General features: G+C 44.5%; 1 protein-coding gene across 1 annotated transcript in view; it reads right to left on the bottom strand.

The window, feature by feature from the left end:
- The window catches only part of LOC120812655 (nuclear receptor ROR-alpha A-like), a 197987-nt gene extending 176806 nt beyond the window's left edge, over positions 1–21181 (bottom strand). Inside the window, exon 1 of the mRNA XM_040168802.2 lies at positions 20881–21181. Within this exon, the coding sequence (XP_040024736.2) occupies positions 20881–21034 (154 nt within the window). The 5' untranslated portion in view covers positions 21035–21181. The remainder of the gene's footprint in view (positions 1–20880) is intronic.
- Between the last annotated feature and the right edge of the window lie 312 nt (positions 21182–21493).

Below are 21493 nucleotides of genomic sequence, written 5' to 3' on the forward strand. Positions count from 1 at the left end.
CCATGGACAGAAACCCGCAGAGTCCTGAACGCTCCAGTGGAGCGAACCACTCGTTGATATCGGCAGTTTGTTGTTGGAGTTGATGAGACGATCCACTGAGATCATTCAGCAGCTTCTTCTCGTCTGTCTGCGGACTGGCCGAAAGTTAGTGACCGCGGAGAGGAGTTGAAGGCGAGTTGAACGCGAGACGTCGTCCAGCCATTATTCACGAACCAGCAAAAACCAAACAAAGGAACTGGAGATACAGTTCTTCTGTGTATAGTAACACACACGTGTCTGTTTGTACGCTCGTCTTGCAAGTACTGCTGTATCAGTCATGCCTATGACCTCACACGTGATTGGACGAGGAGTCTAAGGGTCCTCCAATCACGTACGAGGTTATTGTTATACGGAAGGACCAGTATTTTAGGAAGACAAATGGTTGGGACTTTGAAACAGCTGATATGCTTTATGTAAAGCAGTGTTTTGGTGTCAGCAGAACGACTTTCCCTAGAAATCTGTACAGTGGTGCCTCTTTCTCCATTCCACCAGACAATCTTGAGTCTGACAGACATGCAATGTTGACAATGTATCATCACATGTACCCTTGTGTCACTGAGGTTGAATGTTTTGCCGTGACATGTAAACGGGTAACATATATGAATGTAACTATCTCAATCGATAGATGCAGAGCAGAAAGGTCAGCATATGTTCATGCTAAGTGGTGTGGAAACACTAACAGTTTTGAGGAACCCATCCTTGACCCTCTAGCAGAACTACGACCAGCCATTATAAAGCAGTTTATAGTTGTTAATGTTGTGTCAAAGGGTACGGCATTTAAACATGTTCCTGGACAAGTTTCCTGGCTTCATCTCCACCCGGACAGACATTTTTACGGAAAGCCAATAGAAGTTTGGGGCTTGCAGGGAACAGACACGTCATACCCAGCATCATTTCTGCCAGTTGAGCGCATTGCTAGAAGATGTGTGGTTAATACATCCTCTGTGCATTTAAGTAAGACCAAAGAAAAGGTCACTGTAGTCCTGCCACTATGCACTGTAGTTGAGCTCTAGGAGACTGTGATCTCTGCAGACCCCTCATTCTGATTCAAATGTTGTTTGCATGGAATGCTCATTTTACCTTGATTAAAACTCATCTTTTAAAGAAGTTATTTTGTGTATCTTTTTTACATAACATTTGCCATTGCTAATGGCGTACACAGTAATCTAGCATATTTGAATTAAATAAATCAATTCAAGCTAAAATGTAAGAGTCTATAATTAGGCTACTGAGCCTGATCTATTTGTACCAGAGATTTTCTTACCTTTTAAAAAAATGTCACCTGGGCTAAAACTCCCTCTGCGACCCTGATTTGCATTTGTATAGCTCACAGCATTTTCATTTACATGTCAAAGCCTCCCCTAGAATTAGGAGGAGGGGGGCCATGGGGGGACAACTGCCAAGGGAGGCCCACATCAATTTCTGACAATTTACGGCAGTTTTCGGCTTTGCCCGCAAATTGCCGCAAACCTGAAATTCCACGACAATTTACAGTGCCGCATACTGCCGAAAATCCCACTTTTGATGCAGTGTGAACTCTATGAAATAGACTGGAAACGTTTGTGTCCTCTCCCCAACTTTGTCAGGTGAAGGATGGTGGTTCTGCTCTAATGGACGGAGGAGCGGCTTTGAACTCACTTACACAGCACTTTGAAAAGGAAATCCCAGACAGCCGCTACAAAAGCAACAATCAGACTGTCTTATCGCTTTCTAATGAGCTATTAGGGGGAGGGGGGTCACGGCGTCAGTTGGGGAAGGGCCCTTTGAAGTGGCCTCACAGTCCAAGCCGCTCACCAGGGGAGATAGAGGGGGGAGGGAGGAAGTCAGCTGAGGTGTTTACGACATCTAGTTACGACATCTAGTAACTATGTACACCTGCAAACATTTTTAAACATTTTTAAACACAGATACCGAGCGGTAACACAATTGTCTTCCCATGCAGCAGCAGCGGGATCTGGCGTGCAGCTGACAGCTCTGCGCAGATAGTGAAACGCTGCACTACACGCAGCGTGCTGTGATGGATGATGGAATGCGAAGACCAAACATTTGGTAAACGGCCTTGGTGGGATTTTTTTTATTATTATTTTAAAATTCAACCTCTATTTTCCATAAAGGGTTTAGAGGATATGACAAAAAACCTTTGTTGAGTATTTGATCTGAAAAAAGTTGTAATTTTGATGAGACCCTGTGGCATGTGGTTGCTTCAACATTTTTGCTTCTGTAACCATGTTGTTGGCTGGCCTGCTTCGTGTAAACTCAGAGCCAAGGCAAGAAGGGAAAGATTGCCAAAGAAATGTCTGGCAGGAAAAAAAAAAAGAAATTCTCTCCTGCTGGATGAATCTCCACGGTAGAAATGTGCACCCGGGGCTACTACTGTACCGGAACAGTTGACTTTGACTTTTTTTTTGTGTGTGTGTAGTCTCACAGGTGGGACCAAATTAAGTGTAATCATACCCGACCTCCAAATTATCAAACATATGAAAGCACAAGCAGCATGAAATATTATATTAAAAGCTATTCTTAATTCGGTATTCAACCAAATTACGGCCATGATTACAACAACGTGCAGCTCAACTCTCCCTTTAGCGAGCGTCTGGGACCGAGCCTCATGGAGCAGCTTGTCGCCGGAGCACAACAAATGTAGTCCACCCAGAAAGATAAACTTCAGCTTTTTGTCCACGACCTACACTTCTCGAACTTTTCGCTCGGCAGCTTTTGTTCCAGGTGTCCCTCGGCTGCGCCGTGGTGGTGCGTTGTCCCGCGTTAAAGGATCGCTCCCCGGAGTCTGCACCACAGCCCCACGCCGCTATGTTTTCAGGGGGAATTTTAAAAAAGGAGCGCGGATTAATAAATCACAATCCTGAACTGAGCACTCTTCAGTCACCTTTTTTGTTGTACCCCAACAGCCCCCCAATTCCCGGCAGGCCCGGGCACACAAAGGCGCGCCAGATCTGTGCTGCTCAGTAGAAGGGAAACAAACAGGTGGTGCAAACCTCGGCGGGCCCCGACATCTCTGCACGAAGCCTCCCTGATTCTGTCCTATCAAAGCAGGTTGTGAGACCTTTCTGCGCTGCGCTGATAGTTCCTTGCTATGCACACATAGCCGCCTCTGGGAGAAGCACTCCAGGTGCTCATTGACTTGCATGAAGGCCGACTTTAGTTCTCACACTGGTACATTCGAAGGACTGATGAGCCGCTATTGATCTCTGGCTGGTAGATGCTTTTTCTCACGTACAAAGAAGATGAAATAATAAGTATTAGCGAGGAAATTATTTCACCAATTATTTTCACTGGTTAAGCGTAAAAGAATTACAGCAGGAGAAACATTTAGTATTTTTTTTTTTTTTTTACCAGCGTGCCTTGTTAACGGTAGCAGCGGAGGACGCATGTGAATCAGCCTGATACATGAGCACAGAGTTGAAACGTAGACTGCTATTACCCACGAGTGCTGCAGGATGCCCGGCGTAAGTGAGATGTTTGCTTTCAAGGGCACTTAGGATCCCAAGGTACTTGTTGAAGAGGAGGAATATTATTAACCCCCCTGGCATGGCTTTCTTTTTTTTCTTTTTAGATTTCACCGGCAGAACCGTCAAACCATTATATTACAACATTTCTTTGAATGGTGAAAGCTAATTTGACTTGGGGAAAATTGTTCTGCGTAAGGTCAAAACAATGCCACAACAATGGCGGAAATGGGGCATTTTAAAAATAACTAGACAGGGGAGGAAACTTCAGCAACACAAGCTGTTCTTTTTTTTTCTAGGCCAGCGTGCACCAGCTTTCCATGACTAGACACTTGTTTAAGTCAAAGAGGGAAGTAACACACTTTTACTTTAGAGAAAAGCCATAAGAGAGTTGATAGACGCACAACTTGCTTTAACAATTCTGGCTTCCACCTTCACATAGGGGAACTTTGTAAAAGACCTTGAAAACACTCAGATGACGAATTTGTCTCCCTCGCAAACCAATTTAAGCAGCAATAGAAGATCTGGTTGGAGCCATTGGATAAAAAAAGGGACATTTGAGAAAATAGAAGCAGTGTTTGAAATGACCTTTAAGGCAGTGGACGCCAACCACCGGCCAACGGACTGGTACCGGTCCGTGGGCCGTTTGGTACCGGGCCGCACCACAGAAAGCTTATATATATTTTTTTCCTGAAAAATGTTTTATTTTGAAAATTGACCGGATTTTCTCCTAATTATGTGCGCTCGTCCCTCTGATAGATTCCCCACGAGTCACCTGGCGCTTTTCTTCACATTTACAATTGTCCTCTTACCGTGCACGGCAGTTTTGCCCACCAGCGAACACAGAGCGCGCGACTACTACCCCCCCCATCGGACCTTCTCGACCAGTCCGCGAAATATGGTCTGACATGAAAACGATCCGTAAGGTAAAAAAGTTTGGGGACCACTGCTTTAAGGCACCTGGCAGTTGCTGACAAACTTATCTAGACTAAATGTTTGAAGGCCAACATTATTGATAAATATACGGATGCCTTGCTGCCGAAGGACATACAAATGTAAAGTTTGACCTCAGAATGGGACTAGAAATCCGTTCGTCGTTGAATCAAAACGACCGTGATTTATGATAAGATAAAGAGAATCCGCCAAACACAAATGAAGATATATTTTGTTCAAGTGGATTCTTTTTTTGTAAGTCGGACACTGCAGGAAACACAAACCTAAATCAACTGGACACCTTGAATAAACGAAACAGAACTGAAAGCAGTAAGGCCATAATTTATTTTGTATACAACTAATTTCAACGCTGTGGCGGCAGAGAAAAGGTCATACAATGACCAAAATGGACAAAGCACTTCTTCGGAATCTGACAGCGTTAAGTACAAGTGGAAACTGTGGCCCGGCGGTGGTGGTAAAGTAAAGGTCAAAGGGTCAATGTCTCGGCAGAGGACGGCAGGGTAAGGCCTGTTAGTGTGGGTCTGAATTTATCCCCTGAAACCACGAATGTTATCATTCCTAAACACCGTCACAATGTGAGCACAACATGGATTTATGGAAATCTTTTAGCATTCCTTCGGTCTTGGGCATTGTGAAAGTGTGTTCGCTGGGAATCGGGCGATCAGGATGACAAGGATGTAAATGTTGTTCAAGTGGAAACTTGACACTTCGATGGCGAAACAACAAAATCATTAAGAAGCATTAACTGGGAACCTTGTATACACACTAGGCTGAATTGGACATCCTTCCAGAGCAGGATGGACAGACGCACACAGGTGGACGCATACAGATGGAAAGACAGCAACCTGAAAACAGGAGAAGGAGGAATAAGAAATGAAAAATAAAAACATTAATAAATATAAACATGGAGCCTTAGTGTGTCTGAAAGTTGGCAGGAGGAAGATTTAACAAGGTCCAGGTGAGAATAATGTGAACTTACGCAGAGTAACTAGCAGCCAATCAGCTGCCTGTTTAACACGCTGATGAAGTTCAGCTCGGTTAAACCGATTTCACACGTGCAACTTGGTTTACAGGCCTTGGGGAGCACTAATGTAGAAGCTTCAGCTGATGCCGCTTGAGTCAACGTCGGTGGGGTCTAAGTTTCACCTGCTTGAGGCGTTGCATCAGACGCTACCAGCATGAAACCCGAATCTCTGACCGGCGCTGCAACGACGATTCTGCTAAACGCATGTGCGTGATTTACAGTCTGAAAAAATGTTACAACATCATACCCTGCATTTAATATCGACTGCTGACTTATCCACCAAACACACCTTTTACCAGCTATTTAGCTCTTGGCAGGTGTTCATACCTCTAAAGAGAGAAACGCTGCAGAAGCTCGGGCATAGCAGGTGTGCTCTTACTCTTGTCTTCTCTGTATAGGACATGGCAGTATGACAATATCCTGTCAACCATCCTTAGTGACACGAGACTCTGGAGCTCCCCTATAATTAACCCTGGAACGGATCCGGCGCAGGTAGTCCGGGCGAGCAGGCCCGCTCACTGCCAGCATGTCTGGCAGACACTATCCATTCCCCAAACCTGGAGATGATCCTGCACAGGAGACACTTTGACACTCTCTACCGCGTCCACAGCAGAGCTGCAGCCAACAAACCCATCTGTTTAACTCATTATTAGATCACTGCTAAAGACTCAAGCAAGGCCCTCCATCCATCCTGTAATTCCTGCAGATATTTCTGTAAGCTGTCTATATGCATCACTCAGTCATATAATAATAATAATATAATATGTTTGGCATATGTTGCATAGAACCAGTTGATCTTAAGAGGTTTTTTTGTTGTCAGCTTGATGGATTTGGAAGGCTGATTTCTTTTTTTAGATGGTAATGAGCAAATGAAGATGACAGACAGCAAATTGGGCTGCTTGCAAAATGACAATGCTTATGATATATAGCTCGTAGAATTCAAACTCTGCGTATTAAACATTCACCATCCATAAGTGCTGAGCATTTGTCTGCATCAGCATTTCTTTTAAGGGCCAATAAGAGCTTTAACGTTCCCGGGACCATCGCAGCCGTTGGATAAAGAGAATCCATGAGCTCTCATTGTTTGCCGTTTGACCAGGTGCTTGGCACATAAACCCCTAATGTTCATCTGCCAAATACGGATTCTGGCTCGCACACAAGACGGCAAACATCTTCTCTTAATCACTGGTCTGAAAAAAAATGGTTTTACGGTGCTGTGTGGGGAAAAAAATGTTTATATTCAGATACGTCTTCTAAAAAAAGAGGAAGAAAGGAAATAAACGTGTATCTTAGCTGTGGATATAGTATCATTTTGTCCTAATCTGTTACTCACTTCTAGATAATAAAATACATTTTATCAGAAAAACAAAAAGCAAGCTAATCATATATGCCTTACGTGTAATTCTTCTTCCCTATTTAATGTAATTAAATAAAAGACGGTCCGCTGCAATCTAGATTTTCTTTGCTGCCTTGTAATGAATTTGAGCCACCGATTCCTCACAAAGACCAGATATCAATGAATGTTTCATTCGTCTGTTTGTTATATATATATATAACACACAGACAATATATATATAACATATATATACATATATATAATATTGAGAAAACTGGGCGGCTTTTAATAATGCCTGCAAGTATTTTTACTAGATTGATTTAAGTGTTTTCATCAAAGGTAACGTAACACCAAAGCTGCCTCATTCCTTCTCGGTGTTACCTTTTCTCTCAAAATGATTGATTCATGAACGCTGCTTCATGCTGCGAACGCAATCCGGCTTTTAACATCTTAAAAATGTTTTCTGAGATAATATTTTACAAATCAGAATGAAACAGTTTGATAATAATAATTCATGTTCATCATACACTGTACACACACAACCTCTATGGTTATAACTTCAAGTCATCAGGTGTGATCCTTTCCAATCATTTCAGATATACCAGCTTCTTGTTGGTTGTTACTGGACTTATTGAATACAAAAACACACACAACAATTTAACATCATTGAATTCTTACAAGCTCTCACTTAATAACGGACGGTGAGAAATTCCAGATATTATTTTTTAAACGATCCTGCGAGCAAGTATGGCACTAATTGCTCCTCGCCAACTCTAGATAAACATAAGCGACATCTTGGCGTGCATATCCACGTTTAAGAAGCTCGCAGTCTGGTGGTTTTGATGCACTTCAGTCACCTTGATGTTATACTTGTTCAGACCAGTGTTTTTCAACCAGTGTGTGTGCAGTGTGAGGCTGTCAGGTGTGCCGTGAAAAAAAAAATCGACGCACACGTTTCAATTCATGGTTCTGCGTGTGTTGCAGAGCAGTTCACCGCCAGAACAACAGGCGGAGTGACGTGTTTTGTTGAAGACCACCTAGAGAGTCACGTCTATTTATTTATTTATTTATTACACACAATCCAACCTGCTGGCAGCATCGTCGTCTCCAAAAGCTTAAAACGACCTCTTGATATTTAATTTGTCATATCCACATAAAACTATGAAAGATATTAAATATTATTAGGAAATACCAGATGTATCAGAGATGGGATTTTCTTTCTCCGCATGGTTTTAGATTAAAATGTAATCATCAATCATTTTATAGAATAGAGTGTTAAACTTGGGCTGTCGTTAAGGGTCAAACATTATCTAAATGTATGACACAGGTTGGAACCACCCAGTGCTCTGCAAATCAGCTGGCCAAAAAATCCCCTTCTGTTCCCACTGTCACCTCCTGGCACCTTCACGCTTTGTGGGTGTATCTGCGAGGGAGGGGGAGGCAGCGCAGAGCCAGGAACCAGGGGCTGAGGCCGAGGAGCCTGGATAAATTAGCCAAACCACTTAGGTGATTCCAACTAAAATTAGCAGTGCTGCCTGTGGGCTCCATCAATTCTCAACTTGCTCAAACTCTGACAAGCATGGGGGAACTTTTCCCCCTGGCCTCGCTATCTCCACTGTCTGGCTCTCGCTCTCTTTTCCCTGCTTGTAGAGAACCGTTCTCTCCTCATTTTACAAAGGAAGCTCCAATAAAGGACTCAACCACTATGCATGAACACCACTGTTCTTCCCCCAACCATGCAAGATATTAATTCCCTTTATTTCTTACCTCATTACCTCACCTCTCACCTCCATTTTCTATTTAGTAAATGTTCATTTTCTGCCACGAAGGCAAGTCGAAAACGTTCTAAACAGGAGTTAATATGGAGAAACTTTCAAAGCAAGAATAGAATCCAGAATTCTTCTGTAAGCAGTGAGGGTTCAAATCGCTATTTGACCTAAAAAGAAACCGCATGCATTCAGCCTGAGACATCACAGAAAGCTCATGTTCGATGCAGGGAAAATATGTCTGTTCCAACATATGTTTGTGAAATCAACCGCACACATTTTAAGGTGATTTTTTTATTAGCGTAAATAATTGCTAATCGTTCAAGCTGCGGGCTGAACGTAGCTTTTCATTGCTAATCAGACAGCCTCTCATCAGCAACCAGACGGCACTCTTATTGAAAAGGAGCACAGGAGCATGAAAACCCCAACACGTGTGAGCACTCACACACACACACACACACACACACACACACGCACACACAACAAAACAGAACGACAGCATTTAAAGACTGCTGCCACGGCTCTCAAAGACCTTCAATCAGACACGTAAACATGCATGAAATAGTGTTGCATCATATTTGCTGCTCGAGTGACACAGCAGATGAAGACAGAAACATTTTCTAGGAGAAAGTGCGGCGCTCCAACCAGCCACGCAGGCTAAATTGACCTATTCCTTAATTGTTTTTAATGAAGACAATGCGAGCCCCGAGTGCCGCGGAGACCTTGAGCGCTGCGCGCCGCCGCAGACTGGCTGCCGCACAAACAAAGCCGAGCGGCTGATTTTTAATTCTAAATTGTGAATTCCAAAATCATCTCTCCCAGAGATTACCTTTCCCCCAGCAGACTCTATCTAATTTGTTCAATTAATGGGGAATAGTGTTCCAATTAAAATGTCATATCCAGATGAATTTGATTTGAGCGGAGACTGCCTGGGACGACTGGTTGGTGAGAGATCCCTGAAAAATGGAAACGAATACGGCGGCTATATTAACATCCATCAATCCCTACTCCACTCCGGCTTTTTTCTAACCAGAGTTTTGTTACTTCCCAAGAAAACTCAACAGCCTGTTCCATAATAAAATAAATACCCATCGGCTTTGGTTGATTGGTGGATTCAGAGCTGCGCCCTAATGAATTGCACTCAATAGTAAACTACAAAAGCGTTTGTTTTTGACAACGTTTTATCTCATAATTTTGACTTTCTTTCCCCTTTCTGTAGTGCACAAATGGGCTTCTATAGTTGTGTGAATGCATCACTCCAGCAATCCAAAGACGGGGTTTGTAACCAATCAGGTGTAGAGACCATGGTGACTGGCTCCGCCCCCTCACTGTCAGAAAGAAAAACAGCGAGCGCGTAGAAAACACCTTCGAGCGCGAGCAGAGACTAACCTCGCGAGCGAGGAAGTTCACGCTCCGCGAGCGAGCAAATGTCTCGTGCGAGACAGACTTTTTTTTTTTTTTTAATTCTGATTATTAACTTTTCTGAATCGAGACCGAATCGCTCTGGGAGAATCGAGATAAATCGAAAATTCGATTTTTCCCCCACCCCTGATAATTAAGCTGCAACATAATTTATTGGCTTTAAACAAGAGCTTGAACGTATTGTACATCAACACGAGGCTGAACAGGACGGATTAGTGGATAAATGTTGTTCAGTCGATGACCAAATCAAATATCAGGTATAAGCGTTAAAGCTCGAACATCAAACTTTTTTTATCCGTCCGGGGAAATAACGTATTTGCTTACACATTAAATTAATTCATTAGGCTTCAACCTCCATTTGCTACCGGGTCAGGACCTGTTCCAGTGTGTGTGTGTGCGGACAAATGTTCCCTCCACTCATCTCATATCTAGCGGGAGGACATTTCTCTGGGAATATGGGAACATTCTTATTCTGCGTAACAGTCCCCTGCAGGCCTATTGTTTGGAGTTGACAAGGTGCTCCGCGGAAGCACGTCGGGTCTTACATCAAATTTGCCATTCCGACCTCCACCCTAGTTTCAAGTGGGGCAAAAGGGAGTACAGCGGAGTGGGAGAGGGATAGAGAGAATAGAGAGGAGATTTCCAAGGACGACTGCGTCCTCCTGATGGGGTCTAAAGCGCTGGTACGCCGGTGAAGACGAGGGCAACCGCAATGACGGCTCCCTCTGGGGTGAAAGTACAGGGCATAAAGAATTAACAGCCTGCAAATAGTATGCAAACTTTCAAACACAGCTGCTTAGAACAGACTTCCCAGTTTTAAGTTGTGCTAACAATACAATATCAACACAAGACACGCTGAAAGAACCTTTTCATGAGTAAAACATGAGAGAGGGGATATTTGTCGCTCTCGTTACATGAAATCATTGTTCATTTTGGCCAGGAATTACATAAACTGATAGAAAATCAGCTTGTTAACGTTACCATAACGCAGCCTTAAGAGTACACTCGTCCATATTGTGATATTATTGCACCAAATTCACTTATTCAAAAATCTGCGGCTAGACTCTTTAATCGCCGGAAATACAAAAAAGAAAGAATGGTAAATGGTAAATGGTAAATGGCCTGTACTTGTATAGCGCTTTTCTAGTCTTCTGACCACTCAAAGCGCTTTAACACCACATGACATCATTCACCCATTCACACACATTCATAAACTGATGACAGGAGAACCATACACAGTGACACCTGCCATCAGTAACTAACATTCATACACTGTAGTCGCAGCTACAGGAGCAATGTTGGGTTAAGTGTCTTGCTCAAGGACACATCGACATGCGGGTTAGCCGGGCCTGGGATCGAACCGACAACCCTCTGATTGGAGGACGACCGTGCTCCCCACTCACCCACAGTCGCCCAACCCAAGAAGACCAAACCCTTTTGTCTTTTGTTATTTCTAAACCTATTGAAACATTTTCTCCATATGCCTCCGGACATCATCAAAAGACTATTTACTTTTTATTGGTAAAATCAACTTTTATTTGAAAGTGACGGACAAGTGACAGACGTTCCGGCCACTGCGCGGGCAGGACAGCAAAGCCGAGCAGCCTGACGAATGGCCGGCCAAGGCAAGCTGGAGGAGAGTGAAAGACACTCCACCTCAAACGGCCCGTCGGCCTTCAAAGCGGGCGGGGGGGACGGACAGGGCCCCATCCGCTCCCATGGCGGCGGGGCCGCAGCGCCTCTTCGGGAGGCGGGGAGGGCTGCAGAGATGAGCCCCAGACCCAGTGGTGCCTCCGAGCTGAGTCGAGCCGCGCGTCCCCGGCACGCTCAATTCCCCGTGCTCGTATAGCTGTTAAACACCACACACACTCCGGTCCCTCACTCATCCTGTGCCACGCTATTGTTGTGTCTGGCCATGCTGTCCATTATTGAGCCATTAAAAAGCATTTTGGATGGAGAACCGTTCCCGGGCATATGTTATCTTGATCTTCAAGCAGGCAACTTAAGGGCAATAGATTGCTTGCATGGTTCAAAAACTGATCATTTTGCGTACTAGATTTAATTCACGATACATCGTTGGATGCATATCCATTGTGTGCTTTGGAGCACGGTACAAACACAGCGAGGAGCTGCACGGGAAACAATGAGAGAGAAAGAGACGACTGAGAGTCTCACAAGTTAGAGGGAGCATCGCGGCATTAATCTTGGAGAAGGCAGAGAGGGAATTATACCAAAGCTGCAACCAATGATTATTTCAACTATCAATAAATTAACTGCTGAAACAACTGAAATATTTTGATAATGAATTGTTTATCAAATGTGTGTCGATGTATTTTCCGTCTATAAATCACTGTTAAGGGAGATCCTGGAAGCATCCATCCCAAAGCTTAAGCTTCAATATTAGAATATTAATCCAGTTTGACATGTGCCTCTTAATACTGAGGTAGTTTTGCGATGAATTAAAAATATACTGCAACAGTTCCATAGAATTTATCCGCTTCTTTAAACAAATAACAATTCTATTACAGTGCGTCCCCCTGGTGATTCTTCATCAATACTTCCAATATATAAGCATGTGAGCAGGCAGCATTTCATCAACACTCGTGTGTGTGTGTGTGTGTGTGTGTGTGTGTGTGTGTGCATTCAGGCGCGGCGCAGTCTCAGAGAGTGTGCGCTCGAGCGTGCGAGGACGTTTGTGCATGCGCTTCTTTGACTGCGTTGATATACACGATGCACCTGTGTTAAACAAATGACCCCCAGAGCATGGGGAGGGAGGGGAGGGGACGTTGCCTCCAATCGTCCTGGAATCATCTGTGAATGTGGCACCGGGGGGGGGGGGGGGGGGGGGGGGCTCGACCAACCCCCTGCAGGCAGGTTGGCGACGGTGCCATCAATCTCTCCTGTCCACTTCCCTTTGCCCAGAATCAAATCAGCGCAGGGTGATACATCCGCGCCGAGAACGACGTGCGTCCAAGATAAGCAATTGAGAGGGCCAAACATTTTTTTTGCCAAGTTTGCCCGATGTGCGAAAGGAGAAGCGTTACCGTATTTATCACGACAAGCAACTGGTTTCCCTGTGATACGATGAGACATTGTTTGCTTCATTCTTCAACTAGTTCGTCAAGTTTTGCTTTGGCGTCAGTGCTCCGTGTCGGAGGCTGAGCAGCAATAACAGAAACAAACAAGGTGGAAAGTTGTCACCAGTCCAATGGAGCCTTTGTGCGCAAACACAATATGCACAAAAAAAAAATCATGGTTCATGTGGCTCTTATGATTCGACGCTGAAAACAGAAAGTAGAATATTGAATACATCAACGAAAAAGCAACACTTAGTGTAAGCGGTTCAGCTTGTTCTATTCAACGCACATTACCAGGGCAGCTCTTCAAGGTTCAATTTGATGCCCAATCTTGTTTTTCCATTTAAAAGCCAACACTTTTCACATCAACAGAAAAACAGGCTTATTACACTTAGCTGTCTGGAAAAGATGGTACATTTATTGAATTATCTAACTAAAATAAATCTGTTTTTATTCAGACCACCCACCCAGAGTTAATTCTTACATAAGTCAGTGTTTCATTTTGCTTATTCAAAATTCAGCAGTCAGCTTTTAGCTTTTCCAAACGCACAAAATAACATTGCTTGCGCTCTTTTCACTCGTTACCTGTTATTTGAACAATTCCTCTGAAGATGTTACACGTTGCTTCTACAGTGAGGCCCTGGGATACAATACAGACAGTAAAGCCTCACAATCTCCTTCTGGCTGTTTCTGTACTCGAGACAAAAGATGACCGAGCGAATGCTTCAAACTCGGAGGGATCATCCTCTGGAAAATCACTATAATCATCTGATTTTTGAGTGCAAACACAATAAAAGCTCCAAAGTGAAAATAGCAATTACACTGTATTTTAATCACTCTGTAAAACCAGACATGTTATGCTTTGGGCCACTAGGCAGCAGGGGGGGGGGTTAAAAAAAACAAAAATACAAGAGGACGAAAGTTCACACAAAGATGCAGAAGAGCACACGAGGAGGAGAAGTGTGCAGAAAATCTCCACCTGCCCCTGACAGAGATGAAGTGGCTCTTTCAGAAGACGCTGTGGCACTGAGCCAGCAAAGTGGGCCCGAACACCGCAAGTGGAGCAAGCAGAAATTAATGAGCATCACAAGACACACTTGTTTGACACAAGATGACATCGAATGAATATTCCCAGAGTTAAACGGTTTCCTGTTATTTTCAAATTACTCAAACCTCAACAACGGCTGAATGAGAAAGAATGAGGATTTGCAAAAAAAAGACAAAGAAAGATATAAATTCTTTATATATGATTTCATAAAGACATTTAAGTGGATTTGGGTTGGATAAACTTTTATTTACGTGCCACTACCCCAAAGTTTTATCCTTAACATATTATATTATATAATAATATATTATATTATAATATTTATGTTATTCATAAGGACTTAAGGACATGAAAAAACTAATGAATCCTGTTCAATAACATTTGACAACACTTGTTAAATCACAAGTTCATAGTACAACGTATAACAAATCAACATCAACCAAAGACCTTTATCTTCCTATTTCTGTAGGTCTATTTCTGTCTGTCACATAAAAATAGGCTTTTAACAACCCAGCACGGCATTAATTATTGCCTCTTAAGTACGGCATTAGTAAAATAAAGCTGCAAATATTGATTGATCGGACGGCTGATATTTGTCAGTGAATGAGAGGCGGATTCGTGGAGAAGAGCGACTCTGTCTTTCAATCAGTGTCAGACAGCAGCACAGCAGCAGCAACGCTGCATTGATTGAGCCCCACCGCGCCGCACTCTGTCTTCTACGCCTCCCGCAGCAATCAATCCTCAGACATGCGACGACTGACCCGTTCATAATTAAAAAAAAGATTATTGAAAGTGACAAAAGAGAAGAATCGTCTTTGACAAGCACATTACAATGATTCTATGACATACTGTGTGAGGTACGAACAATCGTGATCATCTCCCATGATGAGCATTGTTGCCTGACGAGAATGTCTGTATTGTGACGACCCCTCCTGTGTGGAGACGGGATTATCCAAAAGTCATTATATGCTTGTAATCGCACACTATGAAACATATACAAATGTCGCATTTGATTCCACATAGAATTAAACCAGAATGCTCCACTTGTTGATCTGAACTGACAAAGGTCAGTAAAACGATCTGTGTTTGGACGTTTCAATAAGAAAAATCTATTAGCTAGTGTGATTCAACATGATTAATACTTGGGGTATTGCTTAAGTACTCCAGCCTATCGGCCCTCTGCCACATGGCAAAAAAAAAAAGAGAGAGATGGGCCGCGATGTTAATAATTAGTTGGTTCTGTGCTAAAAAGATTCTGTCCAATCTCACCAGATTTTAATCAAAGGCTGAAAATAGCAGCTGATTGTAATCGGCACTCAGAAGTCACCAGGGGTGTTTGAAGAGCCCGTCAAGCCTGAGAGTGGAGCTAATTCGATTAAGTGGTGGCAGTACCTGGAGGGGACGGATCCGTATCTCTCCCTTTTTTATTTATGAGATTAAGTCACACTTGTTATTCCAATATAAATAATCAAGCCAACAGAAATGATACTGATTTTCAAGTCGCTCTCGTCCCCCTTGTCTCCGAAAGTTTTATGTTTATTGTTTGGTAGCAAATAAACTTTGTTGAGTGATACTCCAACGCTACTGATGGAGCAAAAATGACTTTGGCAGCACGATCGCCTCAAGTGATCAAAGCTAATGGTTTCAGCACACCCTGAAACCACCTTCTTCAGGGTTAGACGATCAAAGTCCTATTTAATACGTTCTGAGAATACATGTGCAGACGTTGTAATATCACATTATTAGATGAAAGCACACATGCACTATTCTTCCTTGTTACCCGTCTTCATTTATACAAGCTTATACAAGCTGGCTACGATGTGCAACATCTATTCCCATTTCCATCCCAGACAGATGTCACAGTGCACATCCGCTCAACGGCGCTGCCGGGTCTTAGGTCTTCAGAAAGCAAGACAAATAAGGGTTAAGAGGCTCTTGAGGTGAGCGGTTTGACTAACATACCTTACGTTTTACAATGTCACCCGTTTTTAAAGCGTGGACACGCACATCGGGAGATTTTTCATCACACGTCAACGCTCTGCAGCCTGCATGAAGTATCTAGTATGACTTTGTTCATAAAGCACATGGATATCGGTGTCAGGGATGCTGCTGGTAACGATCCCGGCCGAGCGCCATAGATGCGACGTAACAACCCCACGGAGTGATCCTTCAGACCCCTGTGAGCGCCGCCCTCCCCGCGGGCCTCTTGTGAGGGGCCCCGACTCATATCAGAGAGGCAAAGAGCAGCGCGGAGCCAAGCAACGGCAGTACTTGGGTCACTGTGTACCACATTAAATTTAGATTCCTTTAACGCCCTCCGATAATGCATCTGGAGTATTTCCGGTCATTGCTGTTCAGACTTTTATTTCAGAGATAGAAACTTCTGTAAATGGGCCATAGATCTGAGCTGTCATCCACCACTGGAGACTTCACATCAAATCTGCGATCTGTCACCCGTTGAAACTTCCTCGCCAGCCCCAGTTAGGTCACTGGTGATTCAAACTCCAAAATAAACTGTCCCACAAGAGCAGAACTTCACATTGGTCTAGAGCAGCGGGTCCCAAACTTTTTCCGTCGAGCCCCCCTTTGATGCCGTATGAACATTGAAGGCCCCTCTGCCGTCCTCCGCACCCCAAATGGGTCATACTTTCTTTGTTTTTAATTAATTCTAATAGAATACATAAACCTTATAAAATGTGTTTTTCTTTCTTTTTTTGCTGTAAATGAAATAGCAATAAAATTAACTTAATTCCAGTGCAAACAACATATTTCCCCACATTATCTTGTTCAACTTGTTTAAATGTTCAGGCTCATGGAGAATCAGTGCTGAACTCGTGGAAGCGGTTTGCTCGATGACAACTGGCGACCCGCAGCAAGTGTGTATGTTTTCACTGGCTGGGAGGAACCAAGGACGCTGAAATATCACAATAAGATCCACAAGAGCCTTTAAATGCCGCTTTCCTCGTACCAAATACAGAAGACGGATAAGACGGATGATTTCGGCCAAAACAATATTTCATTATTTTATGCTTTTTAATTGTTATTTCGAACTGACGGAAAGAAGGAAAGGGCCTAACCAACTGACACGATAAAACCTTAATTCGTGCTTATTTCTCCATTAATCCTCACATTATGTTGACATTCAGAGGTGCAGATTCCTTAGATAGACGAGCTGCGGCTCAAACGAAATGTGACCTTTGAAGGCCAAGAAAACAAAAAGAGCTTCTTTTTTTAATTTTTTTAATTTCTTACAAAAGAGTAGGACGTGCCAAAGTCTAAACTACGAGCAGATGTCTATGGAACAGCTCGCCCTACAGCTGGAGAAATACTGTTCAACTTTTCCAGTTAAACCGTTTTATATTGCTGCTCTGAGGGAAACTTTGTGTAAATAAACGAAATGCCGAGCTGCGTTTTCAAATGGGACGCTTATTACCGTTCAACAACGTTACCGGCCTGACAGGTGACAGTAAAAGAGCTCATGAAATCATCCCTCCAGCCGCATTTAAGGATTGACAAACGCAGGAGCACTGAAAACTAGGTATCATGTCGCAGGCGGGCCAGCCAGTAAACGCAGGGGGAGCAGCTGATGGAGTTCCTCCGCTCGGCTGTGAGCCGTACCTGCATCTGCCCCCGGTCCCTGAACGTGACAACGCCACGGGGCTCCATGATGCCGCCGTCCACTCGGAGATTTGTGTTTTAATTCTTTTTTTTTAAAGCCTCTGCGTCGCTGCCCCTAATCTGTTGTGCGTCGACAATAGCTGAATAAATGTTGCCGCTTTAGCCGACAGCTCTCATTTCACCACCTAAAAATAAAACTGCTGGGGAGTCGGGTTGCGTGTTCGTTAAAAGAAGACTGCATTTATTCTTTTATAGTCTTTTTTGTGTTTTGGATGAGCTACTAAAACGGGCAGCGTCAAGTCAAAGTTGCTTTGCCAAAATGAAACACAATACATATTTCATCATAAGGGCAGTAAATACTTGTGGGTAAATGTTGTGAGATAATAAACTCAAACCTGGTATTTAGCAGAATAAAATCAAAAGAAATTCAATGCAGATATGAAATTTAGGTGAAATTTTCTGATATAAAGAAACCACATCGCATTTCAGCTCATTACAACTTTTGACAAAGAAAAAGGCGACAAAAGTGTTTCAACAATCACGAGCGAAGCAACATGACGTCTGGATGACTCAATAACAAGCAAGTGAGCAGCGCAAGAAAAGAAGTTTGGTGGTCAGCGTCACACTAGGGGCACTAAACCACTTCGACACACGAGATGTGAACACACACACACACACACACACACACACTTTCAAATGTACTCATGCTGACGGGGCTCCGGGGCTCTTATCGGATGTGTGGCTTCAGAGCTTTCCCGAGCACACGTGAAGGTTCAAGGCACTGCGGAGGCCGTGACCTTACATCACCAAAACATTAATATGGATTGTTTCCAAATTTGCAAACCAGGGTACTTACAATATGAAAATACCCCCCCTTCCCTTTTGCCCCCCCCCAGTAACGACACCCACAGCCCTCCAAGGCCCACTCTGACCCAGTCAAGTCTTACGGCAGAGTTTCTGCTGAGGTAAGCCCTTTTCTACTTAAAAAGGTATTAGCACTCGGGGTTGAAACAGTAAATGCTCTGCGTGCAGGATAAGAAATGTGCATCCTCAGAAGGTCTAATGCAGCTGGTGTAAAGAGGGAAACTGAAGTGTCTGCCGCCTTTCAGATGTTGGTCTCAGTGGCTGACTTCAAAAGCCTGCATGGGCTGTAATCCCAAAAAGGGAAAAGCCTCACAGGCCTGTAGCGCCGCCGCGTTTTGTATGTTGAGTAATCTGCGCTGAACTGCGCTCACCCCTGATACCAACCGTTAATAGAACACGTGTACTTTAAATAAAGCATCAGGCGCTCGTTTGTTCGTGGAAGCAAACTTTATTTCCGCCCTCCTGCGTGGAACCTGCTCTGAACATTTCCACATGGCCGCATCTCCCATATGACAGAATTCAGCGATAAGCAAACGCACATTCGACGCAGCAGGTAAACATCAAATGATGAATCAAGTTGGGAGTTTTATCATGACTCAATTTTTAGTTTTAAAAAACGTTTCTGAATTCCCTCTATTGCAAACCTTCCCTCGCAAACGTCTCTGGTCTTTGCACAAAACTGCAGAGGTTGTCCCGCCGAACATGTGTCGTTGTTGTTGTTGTTTTTCACCCATTTAGCATTACATAACTGACTGAAGGCGTTCTTTTTTCTTTCCCAGATGCACTTTAATCCTTTGCATAAAAGGATGAGGTGAATATGGGTCAGCAGGTTAAGAGTAGTCAGACTTTGTCAATGCACGAAGCTTCCCAACAACCTGTCTTTGCCTCACTGTTACATAAGTGCTGCCGGCTGTGCACAAACCACAAAGTAACAGTTTCTCTTCAGTGGATACAAATACCGGCTGAAGTACAATGATTTTGTTGTTGTTGTTTTTGTCTGATTCAAGTGTCGTAGTGTCCGCGGAGAGGGGGGGGGGGGGGGGGGGGGGGGGGGGTCACCTCTTGCCCATAAAGTGAAGCGATCTGCTGTGATGATTTCTGCTCTTGCGTTTGCGCGCCTGTGTTTATGGCTAAACCGGTTACATAACCAGCTTACATTCCACGCTCACCATATCACACTCTAAATATACCCGCGCGCGCAGCGACAAAAATAAATAAACATCGTGCAAACGAAATAATTGCCACGTGCACATCGATCGCCTCCCCGCAACGTGCAAACCCAACTGTCAGCAAAAAATAAATAAAGTGGAGAAATCCGCGTTTCTTTGAACTCGGATGAGCCCGTTTACACCGTGCGGGAGACGGCCGGGGAGGGGGCGTGGCTAAACACCGCCCGCACTGTACAACATGGACGGGACGCGGTGGTGGAGAATTCCCGCTGCTCGCGGTCGACGGGCTTGACCGATAACGTGGCCGTGGTTTTGGTTCGGCGGCTCCGGGCGGCTGAGAAGGCACGCGGCGCCCCTCACGCCCGCAGCAGCGTTTTGAGAGCAAATTCCAGCTGCTTGTGCGGCTTTTTTTCGTGTGGGCACGCAGGGATAGACAAAAAAAAGGTGTGTTAAAAATATATATATTTTTTTTAAATCCCCAAACCGAGCCCAAGCGACGCTTTGTGCATTAAGCAGCAACCGCGGAGGACGTTGTCCCCGCGAAAGGGAGGACGGGACCGATCGATAAACTAGTCCACAGTTTGCAAAAGTTCACTTTGGACACTTTGACCACATCGCGTCCGAGCGGACGGAAGCTCCCGCTGGCCGATGGGAAGTTGCTGGGTAATTGATTTATCTCGCAGTCGGGAGAAAACGTGCGACCGAATCACCCCCCCGCCCCCATCACCACCACCACCACCACCCACCCCCCATGACTCGAGCTGTCAGTGGAGCCTGAAAACCAGCAACACACCGAGCCAGTAATTACAAGCGAACGGCTAAAATAAAATACAAAATAAACCGCGGCTAAACGCAATAAAAGCCACGTCCCTGCGGGTCGGTAAATGCTGACAGCGTGTGTGTGTGTGTGTGTGTGTGTGTGTGTGTGTGTGTGTGTGTGTGTGTGTGTGTGTGTGTGTGCGTGCGTGCGTGCGTGTGTGTGTTCATGGGGAAGCGATTTAATTCATTTTGAAGTTTGATGTAAAATAAAAGAAGAAGCAGCAGAATCCGCGGTCGGTCTGCGCGTTCGTCCCCCGGCAGAAAGCGGACGCGTCCGGCTCACCTCGGTTGGTGCTGGAGCAGGTCTGCCTCCGAACCGGGGCCGGCTGGTCCGCCTTCCGGAGCGTCTCCAGGTTTACCGGGGTTTCCCTGACCGGGGTAGCCGGCTCCGAGGCGCTGTTGCCCGGGTCGCTCACTGGATCTGGAGGGGACTCCATGTTGAATTTGCGGGTTTCGCTGCCTTTAAACTGCCGCTGGTGCTGTCAAACTAATTCTGCGCGATCCGCCAGCTCCGTCCCTGCGTCTCGCGGTCTAATTTAGACTAGAAGTAAGAAATGAGAAACGCGAGTGTGTCTGGAGGAGGGTGCGGGGGTTTGATTGTCCACTAGCAGCGCTAGTGAGAGCTCCGCTCCTGCACGCTGGGAAGGGAGAGGTTGTCAATAGCCGAAGAATAGATGTAGGCCTGAAAGTAATCCAGCGCGGATCGACCCTGCGCAGTGATCCACGACGTCAGTCTCACCTGCCTCGGCAGATGTTCCACATGTGGCGGATTATTCATGCAAATTGTTAGAGTAGAGAAAAAAAAGGTGGAATATATAGACTGCAGCTGAATTTGATCACGATCCATACCATAATAAGGCAACTAAAACTGAACTGAAAATAATGAGTATTTCTTT

Source organism: Gasterosteus aculeatus, chromosome Y (assembly GCF_964276395.1).
Source record: "Gasterosteus aculeatus chromosome Y, fGasAcu3.hap1.1, whole genome shotgun sequence".
Taxonomy (NCBI): domain Eukaryota; kingdom Metazoa; phylum Chordata; class Actinopteri; order Perciformes; family Gasterosteidae; genus Gasterosteus; species Gasterosteus aculeatus.